The sequence below is a fragment of the Felis catus genome, chromosome D1 (assembly GCF_018350175.1).
Source record: "Felis catus isolate Fca126 chromosome D1, F.catus_Fca126_mat1.0, whole genome shotgun sequence".
Taxonomy (NCBI): domain Eukaryota; kingdom Metazoa; phylum Chordata; class Mammalia; order Carnivora; family Felidae; genus Felis; species Felis catus.
Window position 1 is genome coordinate 64804074 of NC_058377.1, and position 24225 is coordinate 64828298.

The following is a 24225-nucleotide window of genomic DNA, read 5'->3' on the forward strand; positions in this document are numbered from 1 at the left end:
ATGGCCTTATTTAGTCGCTCCCCCTCGGGACTATGAGAAGGAAATTTCAGGACAAACTCTAATGAAAAAATTTCCAAGTGCATGTTTAGTGCTCTACTGAAAAGATTATAACCATTCAAATAGCATTCAAACTGCTTTCAACCATTTGATGGTTGAAATTTCTTTTTGTGAAAATCCAATCTGTTTTGCATCTCTACTTCTCATTTCTGACAGAGGCAATATTTACTAAAAATTTGCTTTTCCCACAGCTGAATGGCAATGGGAATAGTGTTTTCCCCTTTATTACCATCCCTCGAACAGAAACTAACTCAATAGGAGCTGATATAGAAGTGATATCGTTTCAATAAAGGGGTCCCTCTATTTATGACTAACAACATTAGAATAGCAAGTAACTGTCAAATGTTACAAGATGAGAAATTGTTCTGGGGAAGATCAAACAGTTAGTGATTTGACTCACAACCATAGAAAATATGCCAAATAGTTTATCATTTAGTTTCCCACAATAAAAGAAATGAATCATCCTATGTCTATAAACAAAGTGTCTGGGGCACTTTGGGCCAACCAAAGGAAATTTAACAAAAGTCTCTAAAAACAGTAGTCTGTAAGTGAAAAAAGATACTCAAGTATCAAGTGAGACTTTAGGGAAGTTTCTCGTGTAGTTCTTTGCTCCCCACCATTGGGTGAATATCTAGAAATATACCAAGGGAAATCCTGTTTTGAACAATAATCTGTGTGAGTCCATGACGTGGAACCAGTTTGATCACCCCAAAATAAATGTGTCTTTTCTTACTCATTCACAGAACAGGTTTTCACTCCAGGAATAAAAATCTCATCTAGTCAGTTTCGTGAAGCCCTACAGTGCTTAGTGCAACAGAGTGGGCCTTCAGGTCAGTCTGAAAAGTTACAATGACTTTGAAAAGTACTTCTGCTTTTAATAGCTAGTAAAACTTATAAGCACACATGCTCTTTTTTACATCAGACCCACTTTGAAGAATCTGTCAGAAATAAAATATTACTATGATTATATGGATGTATGGAATGAGATGTTTATTGAAGTTTTGTCTTAATGACAACAATCCGGTAATGATCTAGATGATCGTAACAGAGAAACAGATTAACTGTTGTATTATATATTATATTAAAAAATGAATGACAATAATACACTACCAATATAGGGATCCCTAATATATTATTGACCTTGGAAAAATAACAAATTAAGCATGTTAATACTGAGGTATATAGAATGGCCATTTATTATATTTAAACAGAGTTTAGTCGAGCAGCGGCCAAACAGCACATAGCTTCTCAACACAATCAGAATATGTGTGAATCCACCTTTCTTCGCCACAATTTCATCAAAGCTCTTTTCATCTCACTGTTTCTCAAGCTGTAGATCAGTGGATTCAACAGAGGTGTAAGAAGTGAGTAGGACAATGACATCACCTTCTTTGTTTCTGGGGAGTAGCCAGATTTGGGTTGGATATAAGTCATATTGGCTGTGCCATAGAAGAGGGTCACAGACGTGAGATGGGAGGCACAGGTGGAAAAGGCCTTTTGCCTCCCGGTGGCCGATGGCATCTTCAGGATGGCAAAGAGAATCCGAATATAAGACAAGAGAATCAACACAAAGGGGACCATGACAATCAAAATGGTGCCAGTGAGCGCATAGATTTCAAACAGAAAGGTGTCTGCACATGCAAGTTCTAGCACAGGGGGAGTCTCACAGAAGAGATGATTGATTTCATTGGGGCCACAGAAAGGAAAACTGAAAACCCATGTGGTCTGCACAGTAGCCACCATGATCCCTGAGACCCATGAGAACATTACTAATTTCATGAAAACCCTTTTGTTCATAATCATTGGGTAGCTCAGAGGATGGCAGATTGCAGCAAATCGGTCATAAGCCATCGCCCCCAGGAGAAAACATTCAGTCCCACCAAAAAGAAGAAGAAAATACATCTGTGCAAAACATTCTGCAAAAGTAATTAGCGTTTTCTCAGTGGAGAGGACCACCAGCATTTCAGGCATAATGACTGCACTGAAACTCACATCCACCACAGACAGGTTCTGCAGGAACAGGTACATGGGAACGTGGAGGCTCTGTTCCAGGGAGATGATGACTATAATGATGGCATTTCCCATCAGAGTCCCAAGGTAAACAACCAAGAAAACCCCAAAGAGCTGCTCTTGGAGTTCAGGAAAGTTAGAAAAGCCCAAGAGGATGAATTCAACCACAGAGCTTTGATTTTGCCTTTTCATTTCAGTGGTGGAGAGTATATTATTTTTGTGGACGTATGTATATAAATTATGAAATCACGGTCCAAAAGCTGAGAGTTTTAGTCTGAAATTATTGGCAGAAGATGTAATCGTGAGTTCATTTTGACAGATCTTCAAGCTGGCAAATCTTGAGAATAGCCAATATATTAGAATAGTGAATCTTTCAAATACAAATGAAATGAGGAATTTTGTCTCAGAAATATTCCTTTCAGTTTATGAAAAGCAAGTGTTCTCTGGCAGCTTTTTTGTTAGGTTGAAAATAAATCCCATTCTTAAAACATGTAATCCATTGTCCGTGATATTCATGTATGCATTTCTGTTCTTTCCAATTGTATATTTACATGTGATTTTTCCAATAAAGTGTTTGAAATAAATAACAAAAAAAGACAAGTTTATAACTATTAATTCAAAATTAAAACAAATTTTGGTGAACATTTATTACAAATGCCAAAATTCAAAATACATTTCTCTTGCCTTGTTAAAAATGAAATACATGAGGGACACCTGGGTGGCTCAGTCAGTTGAGTGTCTGACCCTTGGTTTTGGCTCAGGTCATGATCTCACAGTTCATGGGATTGAGCTCTGGGTCAGCCTCCACGCTGACAACATGAAGCCTGCTTGGTAGTCTCTCTCTCCCTCTCTCTCTTCTCTCTGCCCTTCCTCTACTCAAGCTCATTCTCTCTCTCTCTCTCTCTCTCTCTCTCTCTCTCAAGAATAAATAAACTTTAAAATTAAAAAATGAAATACATGAATAATATACCCAAACAAGCAGAGAAACACTCAAAAGGGATTGAATTTTAGATGCACTTATCTCAACTGAACATAAGTAAATTGTTTCAAGCATATTGATTTCTGGTTAGAATGGGACTAATTATATTGAAATACGTCTAAATGGGAAACTTTAGAGGTCACTTCCCCACCGTCCATCCTTGTGACCATAAAGTGGCTTTGGGGGCTATATAAAATTCCATTTTTAGTTATTCTGATCCTGTGATTTAACCTCTCTTTCTCTCTCTCTTTCTCTCTCTCTCCCCCTCCCTCTCCCTCCTTCTCTCCCTCTCCCCCCACCACACACACACTATTAGCAAGTTCATTTAACCATTAACAATTTAATAAACACTGATTGCATATCTATCATGTGGTAGCCTGTGTACCCTCAAAGATACATTTGTGACATCAATTCAACAGAGAGGTCTTTCCTGGCTACACAACACAAAATAGCAGCCCCTATCCCCTACTCCAGCACCCTGTGACTCCCATCTCCCTGGTTTATATTTTGCCATAACACTCATCACCAGCGGAAATAACACATAGTATTTGGGCTTTTGCTTATTATCTAACTCCCCCTTCTGGCATGTAAGCTCCAGAAAGACAGAAACTTTGTTTTGTTCTATTCTTTCCTGTGTTCTCAGTGCCCGGAACAGATAATAAATGATATAATAAATGCAACACCAACATTTGTTGAATATATCAAAGAATAAGTATTAAAATTTAGAAACCTGGACTCTGCCTTCAAGGAATATAGTGTCTGAAGGAAAAATAAGTCAAGGGAATAGAGAGACCCTGCAGACCCTATAGGGGTCCTAACTCTGCTACTACCTCCAAGATGAGTCTTTGACTCTTCCTGTACTGAGGTTCACTCAAGTGGTTTGCAGCAGGAAGGTAGCCCTGGACCTGACATGAGTGTTTCTCTGATTTGTTCACAGAAAACTGCATGCTTCTCCTCCATTCAGATGAGGACAGAGCTGAAGGGAAGGTAGAAAAGTGGGTGGGCACCTAGAAGGCATATATGCTGCCTGAGTCCTTTGGGCCCACCAGTCCCAGGCCCAGCTGACCATCTTCCTCCCAGGAAGCACCTCACTTCTCCCCCTTGTCCTGGGGCAGGAGAAGTGAGCTCCTCTTGGCAGAGAAGGAACACCTCACTTCTCCCCCTTGTCCTCCCCAGTCACCCAGACCAATGTCCCCAGCATCCTATTTATTGTCAAGCCTACAGTGAGGTCTTTAAAATCTGGAGTCCCTCTGGCCTCAGTAAGTTCATTCGCCCCCGCCCCAACACTGCTTCCATTCATGGCCTCTTTTCTTTGCCTGCCCCTCTCCACCCTACCCCCATCATTAAATAGTCTCCTGTCTTCTCCACATTTTGTGACTTCTCTTCCAATCTATCCCTCATACCTCTGACAAAATAATATCATCCTCCCTTCCAGTACCTTCAGAGTCTCCTCTCATTGGTAAAATAAAATGCTCACTTCTAAAGCTGGCATTTAAGGGAAACTAGATGGAAACAAGTGCTCTAGAAATTTTAAAAGGGAAAAAGTACTTTGGAATGGCAAGAGGAAGTAACCATAATCACAGGATGTCATGGGTGGAAGGGCCAGGAAGTGGAAGGAGGAAGGCAGAAAGAGGCAGGCTGACTTGCTCGAATCAAAGGTACTCGATGACATCTCAGTACTAGAAGGAGGGCCTCCTGGCCTTGAAGGGGGTGCTTTGAAAACGAACAGAATTTCACTGTGGGACAAGATGAAGCCAGAAGGATAGAAGGACAAGCAAGCTGAGGATATGTACTGTTTTCTTGACCTCATATCATTAAAACATTAACAGATAGTAGAAGGCAAGTTGATTTACAGAGTTTAACTCTGTATTGATAAATCGAATACCATATGTATTAACCTCAATAATTACATATTAGATATCAAAAAATCTCCTAAAATTAGTAGACTTTGCAGAAAAAAACCATATAAGTACCTTTTCTAGTAGATAAAAAATACATATATTAAGCACCGAGTATATAAAACCAATAAGTTTTAAAATATGAAAATTTAGAGAATCTTGAAAGAAAAAGAAAGAAAGAAGAAAGAGAGAGAGAAGGAAGGAAGGAAGGAAGGAAGGAAGGAAAAGGGAGGAAAGAAAGGGAGGAAAGAAAGAAAAAAAGAAAAAAGAAAAGAAAAAAAGGAGAGGAAAAAGAAAAAAAGGAACAAATGAACAAATGAACCTGAATTCTCCCTCTATCTTTTCCCCTTCACAAGAGTTACCCTAATGCTAACCTGACTGATTCAATGACATGTCCTTTCAACTCCACTGTTAACTTTCTGTATGACCCTGGGCAAAGCACTCCTTTCTTAGGATTTCATCTTTGTGCATGACTGGCCTTATTTCTGACCACCTCCAACCCCACCTACATAGCTCTATGAATTGATGATTAGTGCAATAAAACTACTTAAAGCTCTAATTATTGCCCAAAGTTTTATGTGACTATGAAAGGCAGAGTAGTTGACATTCTCACCTGAGCACTGGTAAGCATCTCCAATTATCAGTGAGAAGAACTATAAATGGCAAACCCACCAACAAGTGCATAAACAGAATCTTCAGTTCCTTTCCTATGGACTGGTCTGACTTTCATCCCATTTAATCAGATGTTTCACCTCTTCAGTTAAAAAAAAAAAAAACCTCTCCCATAAATACAACTCAGTGATTGAATGCACTGATTTTATAATATTATATGGGCATTAAATGTTTGCCCTTTGAGAGCCCTTCTCTGGAGAACTTATACTCAATTTATATAGACTTTCCCCTATGGACATAAAAAGCTCAGCTATATAAACTTGAAACAACACTCCTTCAGAGCCCTATAGAGAAAAACATCTCTTCACTCCAGAGACTCAATTCCACCAGGACCTCCCCACCCCCCCATTAAAGAATGAAAGCAGAGGCTGAGTGAATGTTAGTAAACAGATTGAGGAAGAGAGGAAGGGATGGAGGGAGGGAAGGCAGGGTTATCTAGACTGATTGCATAGGATGGACAATATCTGCAGTGATCGGAAAACACGTTAAGACAAGTAGGTTGAAGTTACTGTGTGGAAAGCCTGGATATCATTACCAAAATTTTAAATATATTTTCCAGTAGAAGTATGAAAACACTGAAATTGGGGGGTGGGGGGATAGTCATTCAGGTTACTTTATAGTTGGTGCTTTTTAACTTGAAGAGAAAACATCTGAGAAAATATGTAACTTTTTCTGGCCCTATTACTTTTCTGCTGAAATTAAGATATTGTTATTAATCTCACAAGGTATATATAAGAACCTAGGGACTCAGAGTTCAGCCTACAGCAATGAGACCATTGGCTCAGTCTCAGCAAAATGTAGGGATGAATGAATCCTCAGGCTTGACTTTATCCTACACTCAGATGAGGTGAACAGACTCTGGGTTCCCTTTCTCTGTTTCTCATCTCTGCTTTCCTAGGGTAGGTTCCATTCTCAAGGAAGCTCTCCCTTCTGAGAGACAACAAGGCTGCCAATACAGAGGTACATCCTCTCCAATCTGTGTCCCATGGGAAACATACCAGTTATTCTGTGGGGAAAGGCTTTCATTCACAAAAACCAATCCAAGAACCCCCCACCCCATATCATTCACTATAGTAGGATTACATGAGAGACCATGAACCAGACAATGTGACTAATGAGGGTGGAAAATGCTGCCAAATATGCACTTTATGGTCCCTACCCCATAGCTGAGGATAGCATCTACCCCAAGTGTGCACACCTGAAAAAGTTTAATGAAAAAATTCCCCAGGAGAAATAAAGGTATTGTTGGTAGAGGAAGGAGGCCAATGAGTAATGGTGAGTCAACACTCAAATGCCCCTATACATATGCAAGACACACTGTCTCATTGCAATTATTGCATGAATACAAAGAAACCCAATCAATTCCATTTGTTGTTGGGGTTGTGTGTGTGTGTGTGTGTGTGTGTATGCACACACGTGTTTTGCAAGACAGGCTGGAAGGAAGTATAAATAGGATGGAATGGATGAGTAAAACAAGAAATATTGCAGAGGATGAATTGAGTGTCCTGAAGGACATGGATGTTGTGGGTAAAGAAGACAAGATTTCAAACCTTGATGAAGGAAGGATAAAAAATAACTAGAAACAGGGCAAGAGAAGTCTATAAATGAATCACTTCAAAGAGTTCACACATTTTGTGGTCTAGTTCCCAAGTCTAGGAGTGAAGGGGAAAAGATTATTAAAAAAAAGTCAAAGGGTGAATAGTTACACATCCTACTAATGAAGGCACCTTCTTGAGATTAACCATCCTCTCTCTCAGCAGGCTGAGTCTGACAGTATGGATGCCCCAGTCACCTTCTCCATGGTAAAGAAAATCTACTGTGCTGCACCAGTTTGCATTCCTACCAATAGTGAGTGCAAAATGCCACTCTGGGAAAAAGTATGGAGGTTTCTCAAAAAAATTAAAAATTAAAAATAGAACTAGTCTATGGCCCAGTAATTGTACCACTAGGTATTTATCCAAAAAATACAAAAGTGCTGATTCAAAGAGGCACATGCACCCCAATGTTTATAGCAGCACTATCAACAATAGATAAATTATGGAAAGAGCCCAAATTCCCATCAACTGATGGATGGATTAAGAAGATGTAGTATACATATATAATACAATACTACTAGGCAATAAAAAAGAATGAAATCTCGGGGCGCCTGGGTGGCGCAGTCGGTTAAGCGTCCGACTTCAGCCAGGTCACGATCTCGCGGTCCGTGAGTTCGAGCCCCGCGTCGGGCTCTGGGCTGATGGCTCGGAGCCTGGAGCCTGTTTCTGATTCTGTGTCTCCCTCTCTCTCTGCCCCTCCCCCGTTCATGCTCTGTCTCTCTCTGTCCCAAAAATAAATAAACGTTGAAAAAAAAAATTTAAAAAAAAAAAAAGAATGAAATCTTGCCATTTGCAACAATGTAGATGGAACTGGAAGGTATTATGTTAAGCAAAATAAGTTAGAGAAAGACAGATATCATATGATTTCACTCATATGTGGAATTTGAGAAACTCAACAGATGAATATAGGGAAAGGGAAGGAAAAATAAGATAAAAACAAAGAGGGAGGCAAACCAGAAAAGACTCTTAAATACAGAGAACAATATACAGCCAAGAATCTTTTATCGAGCAAGGCTGTCATTCTGAATACAAGGAGAGATAAAGACTCCCAGACAAACAAAAACTGAAGAAGTTCTTGACCGCTAAACCAGCCCTGCAATAGATCCTAAGGGGGACTCTGTGAGTGGAATGCTGCAAAGACTACAAAGGATCAGAGACATCACCTACAGCATGAAACCTACAGATAACACAATTACACTAAATCCATATCTTTCAAAAATAATTCTGAATGTAAATGGACTAAATGCCCCAATCAAAAGACATAGGGTATCAGAATGGATTTAAAAAAAAGACCCATCTATATGCTGTCTACAAAAGACTCATTTTATTAAAAAAATTTTTTTTAATGTTTATTTATTTTTGAAAGAGAGCACAAGCATAGGGGCAGAGAGAGGGGATCTGAAGCAGGATCTGAAGCAGGTTTCAGGCTCCAAGCTATCAGCACAGAGCCCGACATGGGGCTCAAACTCATGAGCCACAAGATCATGACCTGAGCCAAAGTTGGATGTTCAACCAACTGAGACACCCAGGCACCCCAAAAGACTCATTTTAGACCTGAGAATGCCTTCAGATTGAAAGTGAGGGGTTGGAGAACCATCTATCATGCTACTGGAAGTCAAAAGAAAGCTAGAGTAGCCATACTTATATGAGACAAACTTGATTTTAAACTAAAGACCGTAACAAGAGATGAAGAAGGGCATTATACCATAATTATGGGGTCTATACATCAAGAAGAGCTAACAATTGTAAATGTTTATGCCCCCAACTTGAAACAACCCAAATATAGAAATCATTTAGTCACAAACATAAGCAATCTTACTGATAAGAATACGGTAATTGCAGGGGACTTTAATACTCCACTTACAACAATGGACAGATCATCTAGGCAGAAAATCAATAAAGAAACAAAGGCCTTGAATATTACACTGGACTGGATGGACTTGACAGATATATTCAGAACTTTTCATCCTAAAGTGGCAGAATACACATTCTTCTCAAGTGCACATGGAACATTCTCCAAGATAGATCACGTACTGTGTCACAAAACAGCCCTCTATAAATATAAAAGAATTGAAATCATACCATTCATATTTTCAGGTCACAACGATATGAAACTTGAAATCAACCACAGGAAAAAATTTGGCAAACCTCCAAAGGCATGGAAGATAAAGAACATCCTACTAAAGAATGAATGGGTCAACCAGTCAATTAAAGAATAAATTTTAAAAATATATAAATGGAATCAAATGAAAATGAAAACATGACAGTCCAAACCCTTGGGATGCAGCAAAGGTCATCCTAAGAAGCAAATACATTGCAATCCAGGCCTATCTCAAGAAACAAGAAAAATCCCAAATACAAAACTTGACCTCACACCTAAAGGAACTAGAAGCAGAGCAGCAAAGAAACCCCAAAGCCAGCAGAAGAGAACTAATAAAGATTAGAACAGAAATTAGCAATATAGAATCCAAAAACAAAACAAAAAACAAAACAAAAACCAGTAGAACAGATCAATGAATCTAAGAGCTGATTTTTGAAAGAATAAACAAAATTAATAACCCCCTAGCCAGACTTCTCAAAAAGAAAAGAGAGAGAATCTAAATAGATAAAATCACAAATGAAAGAGGAGAGCTCACAACCAACACCACAGGAACACAATTATTAGAGAATAATGAAACTATGAAAAATTATGTGCCAACAATCTGGACAACCTGGAAGAAATGGAAAAATTTCTAGACACCCGTGCACTATGAAAACTCAAATGGAAAGAAATGGAACGTTTGAACAGACCCATACCCAGCGAAGAAATGGAATCAGTTACCAAACATCTCCCAACAAATAAGAGTCCTGGGGCAAATGGCTTCCCAGGGGAGTTCTACCAGACATTTAAAGCAGAATTAATACCTATCCTTCTCAAGCTGTTCCAAAAAATAGAAATGGGAGGAAAGCTTCTGGACTCTATAAAGCCAGCATTACCTTCATTCCCAAATCAGACAGAGATCCCACTAAAAAGAATTACAGGCCAATATCCCTGATGAAAATGGACGCAAAAATTCTCAACAACATACTAGAAAATTGAATTTAACAGTATATTAAAAGAATTATTCACCATGATCAAGTGGGATTCATTCCTGGGCTGCAGGGCTGGTTCAGTATTCACAAATCAATCAATGTGATACATCACATTAATAGAAGAAAGGATAAGAACCACATGATCTTGTCAATAGATACAGAAAAAGCATTTGACAAAATATAGCATCTTTCTTAAAAAAAAACCTCAAGAAAGTCAGCATAGAAGGAACATACTTTAACATCATAAAAACCATATATGAAAAGCCTACAGCTAATATCATCCTCAATGGGAAAAACTGAGAGCTTTCTCCCTGAGATCAAGAACAGGACAGGAATGTCCACTCTCACCACTGTTGTTTAACATAGTGTTGGAAGTCCTAGCCTCAGCAATCAGACAACAAAAAGAAATAAAAGGCATCCAAATTGGCAAAGAAAAAGTCAAACTTTCACTCTTCACAGACGACATGATACTCTACATGGAAAACCCGAAAGACTCCACCAAAAAGCTGCTAGAACTGATACATGAATTCAGCAAAGTTTCAGGATAAAAAATCAATGTACAGAAATTGGTTGCATTCCTATACACCAATATGAAGCAACAGAAAGAGAAAGCAAGAAATTGATCCCATTTACAATTGCAACAAGAGCCATAAAAAACCGAGGAATAAACCTAACCAAAGAGGTAAAAGATCTGTATGCTGAAAACTATAGAAAACCTATGAAAGAAGTTGAAGAAGACACAAAGAAATGGAAAAACATTCCACTCTAATGGATTGGAAGAACAAATATTGTTAAAATGTCAATTCTACCCAAAGCAATCTACACATTCAATGCAATCCCAATCAAAATGGCACTGGCATTTTTCTCAGAGCTAGAACAAACTATCCTAAAATGTGTATGGAACCACCAAAGACCCTGAATAGCCAAAGTAATGTTGAAAAAGAAAACCAAAGTGGGAGGCATCACAATCCCAGACTTTCGTCTTCACTATAAAGCTGTAATCAAGACAATGTGGTATTGGCACAAAAACAGACACATAGACCAAAGGAATAGAATAGAGAACCCAGAATTGGACCCACAGAAGTATGGCCAACTAACCTTTGGCAAAGCTGGAAAGAATATCCAATGGGAAAAAACACATACTCTTTAGCAAATGGTGCTGGGAGAACTGGACAACAACATGCAGAAGAATGAACCTGGACCACTTTCTTACACAATACACAAAAATAAATTCAAAATGGATAAGAGACCTAAATGTGAGACAGGAAACCATCAAAACCCTGGAGGAAAAAACAAGCAACCACCTCTTTGACCTCAGCTGCAGCAACTTATTACTTAACACATCTCTGAAGGCAAGAGAAATAAAAGCAAAGGTGAACTATTGGGACCTCATCCAGATAAAAAGCTTCTGCACAGCAAAGGAAACAATCAACAAAACTAAAAGGCAACCAACAGAATGGGAAAAGATATGTGCAAATGACATATCAGATAAAAAGTTAGTATTCAAAATATAGTTAAAAAAACTTACTAAACTCAACACTCTAAAAATAAATAATCCAGTGAAGAAATGGGCAGAAGACATTAATAGACACTTTTCCAAAGAAAACACCCAGATTGCCAACAGACACATGAAAAGATGTTCAACATCGCTCATCATCAGGGAAATACAAATCAAAACCGCATTGAGATACCACCTCACAGGTCAGAGTGGCTAACGTTAACAACTCAGGAAACAACAGATGTTGGTGAGGATGTGGAGAAAGGGGAACCCTCTTGTACTATTAGTGGGAATGCAAACTGGTGCAGCCACTCTGGAGAACAGTGTGGAGGTTCCTCAAAAAATTAAAAATAGAACTACCCTACAACCCAGCAATAGCGCTACTAGGAATTTATCCAAAGGATATAGGAGTGCTGATTCATAGGGGCACATATACCCCAATGTTTATAGCAGCACTTTCAACAATAGCCAAATTACAGAAAGAACCCAAATGTCCATAACTGGTGAATGAATAAAGAAGACGTGGTTTAGATATACAATTGAATACTACTTGGCAATAAGAATGAAATCTTGCCATTTGCAACAACGTGGGCAGAACTGAAGAGTACTATGCTAAGTGAAATAAGTCAGCCAGAGCAATACAGGTATCATATGTTTTCGCTCATATGGAACTTGAGAAACTTAACAGAAGACCATGGGAGAAGGGAAGGGGAAAAATAGTTTGAAACAGAGGGAAGCAAACCATAAGACTCTTGAATATGGAGAACAAACTGAGGGTTGATGGGGTGTGAGGGAGAGGGAAAAATGGATGATGGGCATTAAGGAGAGCACTTGTTGGGATGAGCACTGGTGTTAAATTTAAACAATGAATCATGGGAATCTACTCCTGAAGCCAAGAGCACCCTGTATACACTATATGTTAACTAACTTGACAATAAATTATATTTTTAAAAAATCAACATTGAATAGAAGCAAATCAGAAGAGGGAAACAATAAAATTAAATTTAAAATAAATTTATCTTTAACCACCTTTACTGGGGCACATGGGTGGCTCAGTCAGTTGAGCGTCTGCTCAGGTCATGATCTCAGGGTCGTGGGATGGAGCCCTGCATCAGTCTCCACACCGAGTGTGGAACCTGCTTGGGATTCTCTCTCCCTCTCTCTCTCTGCCACCACCACTTGCACATGCTCTCTCTAAAATAAATTAAAAAAAAATACAGAGAACAAACTGAGGGTTGATGGGAGGGGAGGTTAAATGGGTGACAGGCATTAAGGAGGACACTTACATATCATATGTAAGTGTCATATGTAAGTGCCCTGGGTGTGATATGTAAGTGATCAATCACTGGGTGATTACACTGTATGTTAACTAAATTGGAAAAAAAAATCCATTGGGGGCTAAAAGTGGGGCATGGGCAGTGTGAAACATAGAGATTATCATCTTTCTGAGTCTGTTATGAACTCAGAAGGGTGTTTTGCTTTGTTTGGTTGTTTTGATTTGTTGTTTTGTGTGGTGTTTGGGGGGGTTGTTTGCGGGGTAGATTCTTTTGGTTTGTTTGTTTTGTGTGTGTCTGTGTGTGTGTGTTGTGTGTGTGTGTGTGGAGGGAGTTGCATTTCTGCCAATGTTCCAAAAAGGGAAAAGGAAATTCTAACTTGTCTAAGAAGGCATAGTCAATGACAACAGTGACAAAAATGGATTTGGACATTGATCCAATCTCAAAATCGCCACATATTTGCTAAAATAAATTCAGTCTTTCCCTGGCAAATGTTCTCCAAATATTCCCAAGAATATTCACATTTTTAACTTGCTATAGGAACCCCACCAGTTTGTGGGTTCTACAAAAAATGTGGGTTTCATTTTAAGAATCCCAGAGATGGGGAGAAATATGGTAAAATTTTCAAGACTATTTGGAGCTATAGCAGCTGATATATTACTTCATGTGGCTTATGGCTGCTGCCTGCTCCCCCACCACCCTCCTCCACTAAGGATTGCCAGATTGAGCAAATAAAAATATATAATGCTCAGTTAAGTTTGAATTTCAGATAAACAAGTAAACTTTTAGTATAAGTGTGTCCCATGCAAAAAATATATATATATAGTTTATCTGAAATTCAAATGTAACTGGGCATCTTGTATTTTGTCTCACTACCTTCCTCCTCCTGCCACTCTTGAACCCCACCCCTTCAGAGGGGGTCCCCATGGCTGTTCCCTAGGGACAGAGCTCTTCCCTTTGACCACAGCCTTCTCTTTCCCATGGTTGGCACCTCCCACTCCCCAGAGGGAGGCTAAGTAAGCACCAGGTAAGGCCAGCCCCTCTCTGTACCTGGAATCACTCCTCCCTTTGACCATCAAGTCCTGAAGCCCAGTGGACCCTTTCTTTCAGACTTCTATGCACAGGGATTTCATTGCATCTCCCTCTTACACAGCCCCCTCAGGGAATCCCAGACCATCAGACACACTTGTATTTGTGTAAAGTCTGTGTGACATATTGTTCTGTCTGTTCAGAATCCTTTCCTTTGGGGAGCTACTCTCCCATTCCATGCATTTCAGGAAGTGCTGATTCTTTCTTACTTAGCCATGGGGGTGTGGCCTAGACCATGAGACTTAGGGCTATCCAGTCAGAGAAGTTCATCTTCCAGACCACAGTGATTGTTCAAGGCTTGGTACATATCTAGAGTCAGGTCAGAAACCTCTTCCAACTTCTCTGCTAGACCTGTTGGTAAAGACGATTCTGTTCCTTTAGGGTCATTGACTGTAAGGATGGTTTAAGCAGACCATAAGAGAAATGGCTCTTATGGCCATTTTCTCCGACACGTAAGAGCCACTCTCTGAAATAAGAAAGGGTGACTATAAAAAGAGCAACAGACAAGAGAGAGAGTGAAATCTTGATGTCATTGTTTAAAAAGAGCCTGACATACCTAAAACTAGAAATCATTACTTTTTAAAAAGTAAATACAGTGGGTCATTTAATTTTTGCTTAAGCTAGTTTGGATTGAACGTGAATCCTAATATGTTTAAACCTCAGTGGTTTTTAGATCCATGTTTTTTGAAGCAGGCCTCCTTGGCCCCATGAAAATCCAGCAGTGTAGCTAAGCACCTGTTTCATTGTGCCCAAATTCTGTATGACGTTCGGGAGTTGGTCTCTGTGAACATCTAAGCTCTGTAGGGGACAACACAGCCTTTCTCACTGGATGCCAACCAGCCTCTGTAGGAATGTAGTACAAATTACTCTTCAAATAAGTACATGCACACACATAAGGTTTGTTACACATACTCTGAATCTAGGTGTTCAGTATGCTATCTATTTAATTATCAAATGTGGAGCCACCAACCTTCCTGTGTGAAAAAGAATTAATAATAATTAGTGTTATGATGTCCCAAGTTGACCATCCAAGGCTGAGTTCCCTTGGATTCAGACGTCTTGGCATGTCCAGCAGATTACTGGAATTGGTATACATGGAATCAATTTGTGAGGAGTCATGACAGTAATAAAAATGTGTAAAAAGCAAAACGAGGGGTATCTATAACCTTTCTGTGGGGCACTGAGGGTCCAAGGCAGCACCGACATTCTCAGCTGTGCTGACACCAGCAGCAACAGCTGGGGTGGGGGTAGGTTTGCAGTGCTTAGGCACAAGGTCCTCAGGTGCCTCTACACTGTTGACTGAGGTATGGGAACTAAGAGATGTCTCTGAGGAACCCCAGAAATTGACAGGGCCCCTAACTGAACTTTAATTTCCTCATCTAAGAAATGAGTCACGAACTACATCTGGAATTCCTTTGATTCTTCTTCTTTTCTATACAGAGGGAGCCAAAGAAGAAAAAGAGATTATGAGTTACCGCTTAGAACTGACTGGTCTTTACAAAAATAAAAGGGAGGTCATGGCACCAATGAGGACAAGTGACATGGTATTAGTACAAAGCTAAGTCAAGTCACAGTAGACCTTCCAAGACCAAAGATTTGTAACAAGATATGGCTTATTTCCAACATGGAAACTCTAGAAGTTTCTAGAAAGATGGGGAGCTACTATTTAAGCTGCAATTGATCACAAATACAAAGTCAAAGGGATATTCCAGTATGACACAGTACACTATTTCCTTTAAATGTTGATATGATATGTTTCACATTATCCCATTTTATAGAATAAGCACAATCCATAGTTTATTATATTTAGAAGTTTATTTTATACAAAGAGTCAAATCACATGTTTGGTGACTGACATTGACACATAAGAGGGGTTACTGAAACTCTACATATAGGAGGTTATAAACAGCCCCTAGGAGGAGGGGATTTTAAATAACTGATTTTGAGCCATTGATGGTAAATGTGGTTGTTCCTGGGAACTCATTCCACATGGACTTTCCCCGCATCTTATGTTCCAAGTTTTCTGATCCCCTATTATCCAATGCTATTTTCGATTTGTTCCTCTGCTTTTCCACTCCTAGTACCCATTAGTGTAATCTCTCATCTGTCCATTCCTTTTTACACCCTGTCTTCCCCTATCCTCCGGTCCCTACCCCCACCACCTTCCCAACCCTTCAGTTCTATCTGCTTCCCAGATAAATGCTGCTCCTACCCTCCACGGCGTTCATTCCTCTGCCTCTCTGCCTTTTCCATTAGAAGACTTCTCTTGAGCCTTTGCTATATTATTGTCACAAGGACGTTTTTGCTTTTCTTTCCATCCATTGCTCAAGCTGGTTTTGACAGAAAATGAGTTCTTGCCATGGGATTTCTTTTTATTTGAATGTTCCATCTTAAACGATACATCGCTCATCTGAACGCCCTTTACCAGATTCTTTATTTTAGACTTATACAGAGATAATTCCAAATCCCAGGCCCTGTTACATTTTATAGATTCCATTTTTTCTTTAAAATGCTTCAGATCCTGCTGTACCGAGGGAGAAATTTTGAGGGAGAACTTTAGCTCAAAGTTCGAGGAGGTCTCTTTTCTTGATATGTCCAATAAAAACCGTGTACTGAGGGTCATCTCCTCGTTCCCTGCCTGCCCCTCTTCATCCAGAAGGCTGTTTACTTTTCTGTGGGACTCTTTCCCCAGCTGACTCTGGTCCTCTTTCACCAGGTAGGACATGGCATAAAAAAATTCCTGGAAGCTAATGTGGCGGAAGGTATAGAACTTCTTGATGTCAAATCCCTCTTGGTAATCCATGCTGCTCAGGAAAGCACCAAGCCTGGTCCCATCTAAATTGTGCTTCCTGAGGTCAGCTTCTTCAAACATGAACCTCTGGTGCTGGATCCCCTCAGCTGCTAAGGAGCACAGACCCCTCAGGACCCTGTGCCGGGTAAGCTCAGAGCTGCCTCCGTTGTCACTGGGCGGCAGGAAGGTAGAGACATAGGCCATGAAGATGTCTGTGTCATTACTGGGAGTCTCTGAGATCTCCCTGCCCTTCTCCATCTGCCCCTTCAACCAGGAGCAGACCACCCAACAGATGCCTGGAATCTGACATGATTTGTAGAGAGCATCATTCCCTTGTACAATGTCAAAGGCATTTCTGGCTTGCTCCTCATCCGTGAAATAGGAGCTGAAATACCTCCTCCTCTCATCCTCAGAAAAGCCTAGGATGTGAATATGATGTGACTGTTTTAGCAAGGGCTTCAGATTCGGCAAAGCCAGGGGCCGGGTGGTGATAAGAAGTGAAGATGTGGAAAGTGCCTCTCTCTTAATTAGAGAGTGCAGGGTTTCCTCCATAGAGCTCGGACTCAGCCTCTTCAAGCCCTTTGCAAAGGGCCTCTGCAGCTCATCAAAGCCGTCCAGGATGAACAGCAGCCGCTCTGGCTCCCTCAACATCTCGTCCACAGGTGCCTGGTCGTCCCCACAACACCAGAAGAGGAGCTGGCGCAGTCTGCCCTCCTGCAACAGGACCACTTCTCTGCAGCTGACATAAAAGACATAATCAAACCGGCCTTGGTAAAGGGTGCCAGTGGCCCAGTCCAGCACCATTTTTCTGGCCAGTGTTGTCTTTCCAGTGCCAGCAGACCCCTGTAGTATCACTGTGGGCGGGGCTTGGTAAGGCCTTTCTCCTGGATCAAACAGAGCCTGCAGCGACACAGAGTCCAGCTCTTGCTCCAGAACGGGGAGGGCAGACGATTCTGGGCTCTCCGGGCTAGGCCTGGCCACGAGGAGCAGCTGGCTGTGGCTGCCGCAGGGTCCCCCCTCTTGCCTCTCCTCCAGGCCGCGCACATGCTCTCGGTATATTTCTCTGTAATCTGAGCCAGACACATGGGGTGTTAGCGGGTGACATGGAGATAAAGAAGGACCAAGAGGGCCGTTCACACTCTAGATCCTGATCTCTAGTTTCATTTTGTATGCTAACCTCTATCTTCCTGAAGTTTATACTTCCAGCCACAAGGAGAGTGACTGCTACAGATGTGTATGTGTGTGTACCTGCACACATTTACATGCCTGGTGTGCATGTGTACACCCATATGAGTGTGCAAGGGTGTGTTTTGTGTGTGTGGGTATCTGTGGGGTATGAGTGACTGTATCCACACATGCCCATGAGAGTACACCTATGAAAGCTTATGTATTTTTTTAATGTTTACTGATTTTTGAGAGAGAGACAGAGCACGAGCAGGGTAGGGGCAGAGAGAGAGGGAGACACAGAATCTGAAGCAGGCTCCAGACTCTGAGCCCGATGTGGGGCTTGAACCCACGAACTGTGAGATCATGACCTGAGCTGAAGTTGGATGCATAACTGACTGAGCCACCCAGGCACCCCAAAAGCTTGTGTATTTTTGTGTGAGGAAGGCATGTCAGTGTGCATCTGTAAGTAGGTGTTTGTAAGAATATGTATATGTGTAAAAGTCTCTGTGTATGTGACTGAGTGTTCCAATGAAACATCCTCATTTCAAATGGTGAAGACAGGGCCGCCTGGGTGGCTCAGTTTGTTAAGCATCTGACTCTTGACTTGGCTCAGGTCATGATCTCACGATTTGTGGGATTGAGCCCCTGTGTGGGCTCTGTGCTGACAGTGCGGAGCCTGCTTGGGGTTCTCTGCCTCCCCTTGTTCTCTCTCTCTCTCTCTCTCTCTCAAAATAAATAAATAAACTTTAAAAAAACAATTAAAAACTTTTTTAAGGGGCGCCTGGGTGGCGCAGTCGGTTAAGCGTCCGACTTCAGCCAGGTCACGATCTCGCGGTCCAGGAGTTCGAGCCCCGCGTCAGGCTCTGGGCTGATGGCTCAGAGTCTGGAGCCTGTTTCCGATTCTGTGTCTCCCTCTCTCTCTGCCCCTCCCCCGTTCATGCTCTGTCTCTCTCTGTCCCAAAAATAAATAAATGTTGAAAAAAAATTAAAAAAAAACTTTTTTAAAATTGAAATGATAAGGACAGAGAGGGGAGAAAGGGAAGGGAAGCTGGAGGATAGTGAAGTAATAGAAACCTATTTTTGGTAATCAAACCAGGTGCGCAAGATAAACCAGCTTCTGAGCAGAAGCCATGACTTTGTGCCAGAAGAGGTTTCAGGTGTGAAAGGGGTCTATGGGTGGAGCACAGGCACCACCCCCCCGGCACCCCATGAGAAGGGACAGGAGACCTTCTGGGCTCCATGCCCATCCTGCACTCTAGGGCGGCATCAATCCATCAGTTCCTTGAGAGAGAAGGACGCAGAAGCAGACTGTCCTCTGTGGGAAATAGCCTGAGCTGCCTGCTAGGACAGCAGCTAAGGCAAGGTCAGACCCCCCACCACCTGATGCCATTTCTGCTGCTTAGCGGAATCCCCTTCACCAACATCTTCCCCAATCTCTAAGTCCTTCTCCTCTCCTCTTCTTTTCTGTGGCACTACGACTGGAGGCAGGAGGTGGGGGCATTATGGCCACAAGATAATAGTAATCTTTCCGTAAATAAATCCCCACCTTCGGCTCGGGCTGTCAGAGCCTTGGGCTGGAGACCACCAGGACCCTGGGCACTGGTGCTCCTAGGCATGGACAGAGGGCAAGAGTAAGAGACAGCATAAATCACAGGCTGTGGGAGTCTCTGGAAATGTCATGGGGGTATCATTCCCATGATACATTGCTTACATACATAGTCCTGGGGCTACCCTGACCTCCTGTCATCCCCTCCTGCACTCACCATTCAGACAGATGTGGCTGAGCTGGTCCACTAGTTCCAACAGGTTCATGACCTTCAGGATCCTGAGCACCACCTTTGCGGCCTCCTGTGCTCCATACAGGGAAATCAGCAAAGAAGCCAGGTCCACCGGGCTCAGGTCCTCCAGCTCCCCCCGAGCCAGCTGCGGCTGCCTCTCAAGCAGGCTTCTGTCCCGTAAGTGGAACTTGAATAGCTTGAAGCTTTTCTCCTCAAGGTCACTCAAAACCCAGAGCAATGCCTCTCGGGGGCTGTGGGCCAGGGCCATGGTGTTGGGGTGAAGGGTCGAGTTGAGACCAGTGACCTGGAGAAACAAGGGAGAGGGGAAGAGAGGTGAGCACTGAGGGAAAAGCAGCCTGCAGGCACCTCAGCCACTCTCCTTTCTGGGTGTTTAGCAAGCTGCTGAGCCCAGGCCAAGGAGAGAGGAGAGAGAGACGTGTGCAAAATTCCAAGAAAAGCGAGTAGGTGGGACAGCAGGGAATTTTCTTACTCATTCCCAGCTGTGCCTCTTTGTCAGCTGACATGTGTCTGTGCCAGCAAATAGGAAGGAAGGGATGTGGGTGTATAGGTTCTATCTCTCCATCTCTCCCTCCACCCCCGTTCTCCCTCTCACACACACTATCAGGCCCTAAATGCCTACTTAAGACAGTTGGGTTAAAAATATATACTTCTTTAAGTTTTCAAAGTGAGCCCTTCCCTGATTTTGTGAACCTATCCAGAGTTGAAGCATACTGGCTAGGACTGCTGAGGAGTCCTGGCAAGAAAGTAGAAACTCTATATCATCAACCCATTGGCTTCGCAATCAGCCTCATGGACTCAAGCACACACAGGATTTCAAAGCTGGAAGTTTTCTAATTCAGATAAGGAGACAAGTTCAAATAATAAAAGAACAGTCACTTTGAGGGCTCACTTTGTGCCCCATGATTTCTTTTCTTTTTTTAAAATTTATTGTCAAGTTAGCTAACATATAGTGTATACAGTGTGCCCTTGGTTTTGGGGGTAGATTCCCATGATACATTGCTTACATACAACACCCAGTGCTCATCCCAACAAGTGCCCTCCTCAGTGTCCATCATCCATTTCCCCCTCCCCCACCCCCACCCCCACCAACCCTCAGTTTGTTATCCATATTCAAGAGTCTCTTATGGTTTGCCTCCCTCTTTGTTTGAAACTGTTTTTCCCCTTCCCTTCTCCCATGGTCCTCCGTTAAGTTGCTCAAGTTCCACATATGAGTGAAAACATATGATATCTGGTTTTCTTTTATTTATTTCACTTAGCATAATACCCTTCAGTTCCATCCACATTGTTGCAAATGGCAAGATTTCATTCTTCCTCTTTGCCAAGTAGTATTCCATCGTATATATAAACCACATCTTCTTTATCTATTCATCAGTTGATGGACACTTGGGCTCTTTCTATAATTTGGCTATTGTTGAAAGTGCTGCTATAAACATTGGGGTACATGTGCCCCTATGAATCAGCACTCCCGTATCCTTTGGATAAATTCCTAGTATCACTATTGCTGGGTCATAAGGTAGTTCTATTTTTAATTTTTTGAGAAACCTCCACACTATTTTCCAGAGTGGCTGTACCAGTTTGCATTCCCACCAACAGTGCAAGAGGGTTCCTATTTCTCCACATCTTCAACAACATCTTTTGTTTTCTAAGTTGTTAATGTTAGCCACTCTGACCCATGTGAGGTGGTATCTCAATGTGGTTTTGATTTATATTTCCCTGATGATGAGTGATGTTGAGCACCTTTTCATGCGTCTGTTGGCCATCTGGGTGTCTTCTTTGGGAAAGTGTCTATTCATGTCTTTTGCCCATTTCTTCACTGGGTTATTTTTCCCCATGATTTCTAAGTATTATCTCTCTTGATCATCACAGAAACTATCTTAGGGGTTACTCCAGATAAGAAATTTGAGAGAAAAGTGGTTTTCCAGAATTTTCCAGAGCCGGACCAGTGGGCAAAGAGGCAGGATTTAAATCATTGTCTATGACCTGGGTAAATAGGAACAGAAAGATGTGAAAAGAAAAACCATAGAAGACAGATGCAGAAACCATGTCGTTAGACTAACTGCTATCCCCCACTAGAGAGAACAGGATCTTCAATTGTGTTTAAAATATAGAGCTAATATGTTGACAGGGTGACAGTCTTCAGAAGAAGAGAAGCAACAATTAGCAGAAGACTTCAGGGTCCAGAACTACCTCTCTGATCTATAACCAATGGGAAATCCATCTCAGTAGCAAAATGTCTGAGAGCTAGAAAAAGGTATTTGGGAATGGAGAAAGCCACTGAGATTCAAATGCCAGCATTTTAACTATGCACCAAAAAGTGAGAAAAAAATTTTCAGAGTATGTTAGGATACAAGAGACTTTGGGTGCAAGTCTTGGGGTAGTTTGGAAAAGCAAGCCTATTGACACAGGAGTGATTTACAATAAACTCTCAGGCTCCCCTGAAAATCTCTGCTGTTGGCAGAGCTAATTCAGGAGACAGCAAGAAAAGATAGCACTAGAGGGTGCCAAGGAGATGGGCTATCTAGGCTTCAGGCCATTTGGACTCAAAGAGCTGGAGGTGAGTTAGGGATGACTCACCTCCCTAAAGCAGGAGCCCAACAAGCCAGGTCCTGGGCACTGAGGGAAACAGATGTTCTTTTCTAGTCAGACCCCAGCCAAGCCTGGGTCCACTTAGCCCAAACCCACTAGTTCACTTCTTCTTGGTGGTGCTGGGATTAAAAGGGTGGGTGGGACAATCCCATCACCTCCCCTTTCATACCTAATAGGCCCTGGTCCATCTGGGGCTGGGAGAGATAAAGCACCCCGGGGCCTCAGAGCAGCAGAAACACCCACACATTCCATCTAACATTCAGTAGATAAGCGCTGCTCATCAGAAGAAAACTTGACTTCCTTCCTGCACATAGTAAATTGAAAAACAAGGGAATGGCCAAAGGGATGACCTATTCTGTCACCAAGAAAAAAAAAAAAAAGAGTCCAGCAGCCCTTTCCTCTCCCTCTCTGAAACCCCAGCACTCTCCTACAACTTGACACAGGGCCAGGCTGGGGCAGTCTGACTCGCGAGGCAAAGGAATTGAGGCACTGTCACCACCATGTCCTCAGCCACGCATTGCACCATTTCTTCACATTGTTTAAACCACTGGAGAATGTGCCCCACCAAAGTGAAAAGGGAGAAAGACAGGAGCTCCATGAAACAGGAATCCAAACAAGGAGGAAAACAAAGCACCCTCCCCACTCTGCTCAGGGCACCTGGTCAGAGAGCCTAGAGGGGGGACAGGACAGAAGCCCTGACCGAGGAGAATAGGGCTCTCAGATCATCTCCAGGGGGAAAAAAGAATTGACAGAATAACAGATGCTTCTAGGCCCTCTGGAAGATCCTACTGAGACGCTACTAGAAGGTATGGAGAAACTAACATTCAATACCAAGAAAACTAAACAAATAACTAGAATATAGAAATTCTAGCTCTAGGAAAAACAAAAAAATAAGAAAGAATTTTACATAATAATAAACTACAACACTCCATTATAAATAATGTTTGCATAGAAATAATAATGGAACCGCTGAATATTGATCTAACTAAAATGTGTAATATAACCATATTGAAAGGACAGTGGTGGAATATTATGGCATAGGAAGTCAAGAGACAGTGCATAAAATTGATGAGACTGAGACAAAAGGTAGCAGTAGACATTTATTATTTAAAAGTGCAGAGATGAGAGGCACCTGGGTAGCTCAGTTGGTTAAGCATCTGACTTCAGCTCAGGTCATGTTCTCACAGTTTGTGGGTTTGAGCGCCACATCAGGCTCTGTGCTGACAACTCAGAGCCTGCTTCGGATTCTGTGTCTCCTTCTCTCTCTGCCCCTCCCCCACTTGTGCTCTGTCTCTCTACGTCTCTCAAAAATAAATAAATGTAAATATAGTAAAATAAAAAAATAAAAGTGCAGAGATGCAAGAGGAAACAATTTAAATATAAAAGCAGTTGCCTCAGGAAAGAGAGAATGGAGGTAGTGGAGTAGGGAGGGGGTTGGAGAAGTGGACCAGGAAAGTACTGGATTTGGAGCATAAGCTTTTTGATGTTAATTGATCTTTTAAACTATGAGCATATATGTTATAAAATAAAAATTAGCAAAGTAAGAACAGGAGGTAGAAGTAGAGATAGTAATACTGTTTTGCATATTTGGAAGTTAGTAAGAGTAAATCTTGAAAGTTCTCATCACACAAAAAAATATGGAACTATGTATGATGACGGATGTTAGCTAGATTTGTTGTGATGATCAGTTCACAATATAAACATATATTGAATCATAATGTTGTATATCTGAAATAAA

General features: G+C 41.6%; 2 protein-coding genes across 2 annotated transcripts; both read right to left on the bottom strand.

Annotated features, from left to right (window-relative positions):
• Nucleotides 1-1314: 1314 nt before the first annotated feature.
• Nucleotides 1315-2259, bottom strand: LOC101089393 (olfactory receptor 10A3). Its single transcript, XM_011286759.1, has one exon. The coding sequence runs from the start codon at nt 2257-2259 to the stop codon at nt 1315-1317; it is 945 nt and encodes a 314-aa protein (XP_011285061.1).
• Nucleotides 2260-15937: 13678 nt separating this feature from the next.
• NLRP10 (NLR family pyrin domain containing 10) lies at nt 15938-20490 on the bottom strand. Its single transcript, XM_003993082.5, has 2 exons — nt 19866-20490; nt 15938-18005 (listed from the first exon to the last, which is right to left on the bottom strand). Exons 1-2 carry the CDS (start codon nt 20146-20148, stop codon nt 16369-16371), a joined length of 1920 nt encoding a protein of 639 aa, XP_003993131.1. The 5' UTR covers nt 20149-20490; the 3' UTR covers nt 15938-16368.
• Between the last annotated feature and the right edge of the window lie 3735 nt (nt 20491-24225).

Coding starts and splice junctions, on each gene's coding strand:
- LOC101089393 (XM_011286759.1), bottom strand. CDS start 2,259: ATGAAAAGGCAAAATCAAAGCTCTGTGGTTGAATTCATCCTCTTGGGC.
- NLRP10 (XM_003993082.5), bottom strand. CDS start 20,148: ATGGCCCTGGCCCACAGCCCCCGAGAGGCATTGCTCTGGGTTTTGAGT. Junction 18,006..19,865: donor CAGCCACATCTGTCTGAATG/GTGAGTGCAGGA, acceptor TGTCTGGCTCAG/ATTACAGAGAAATATACCGA.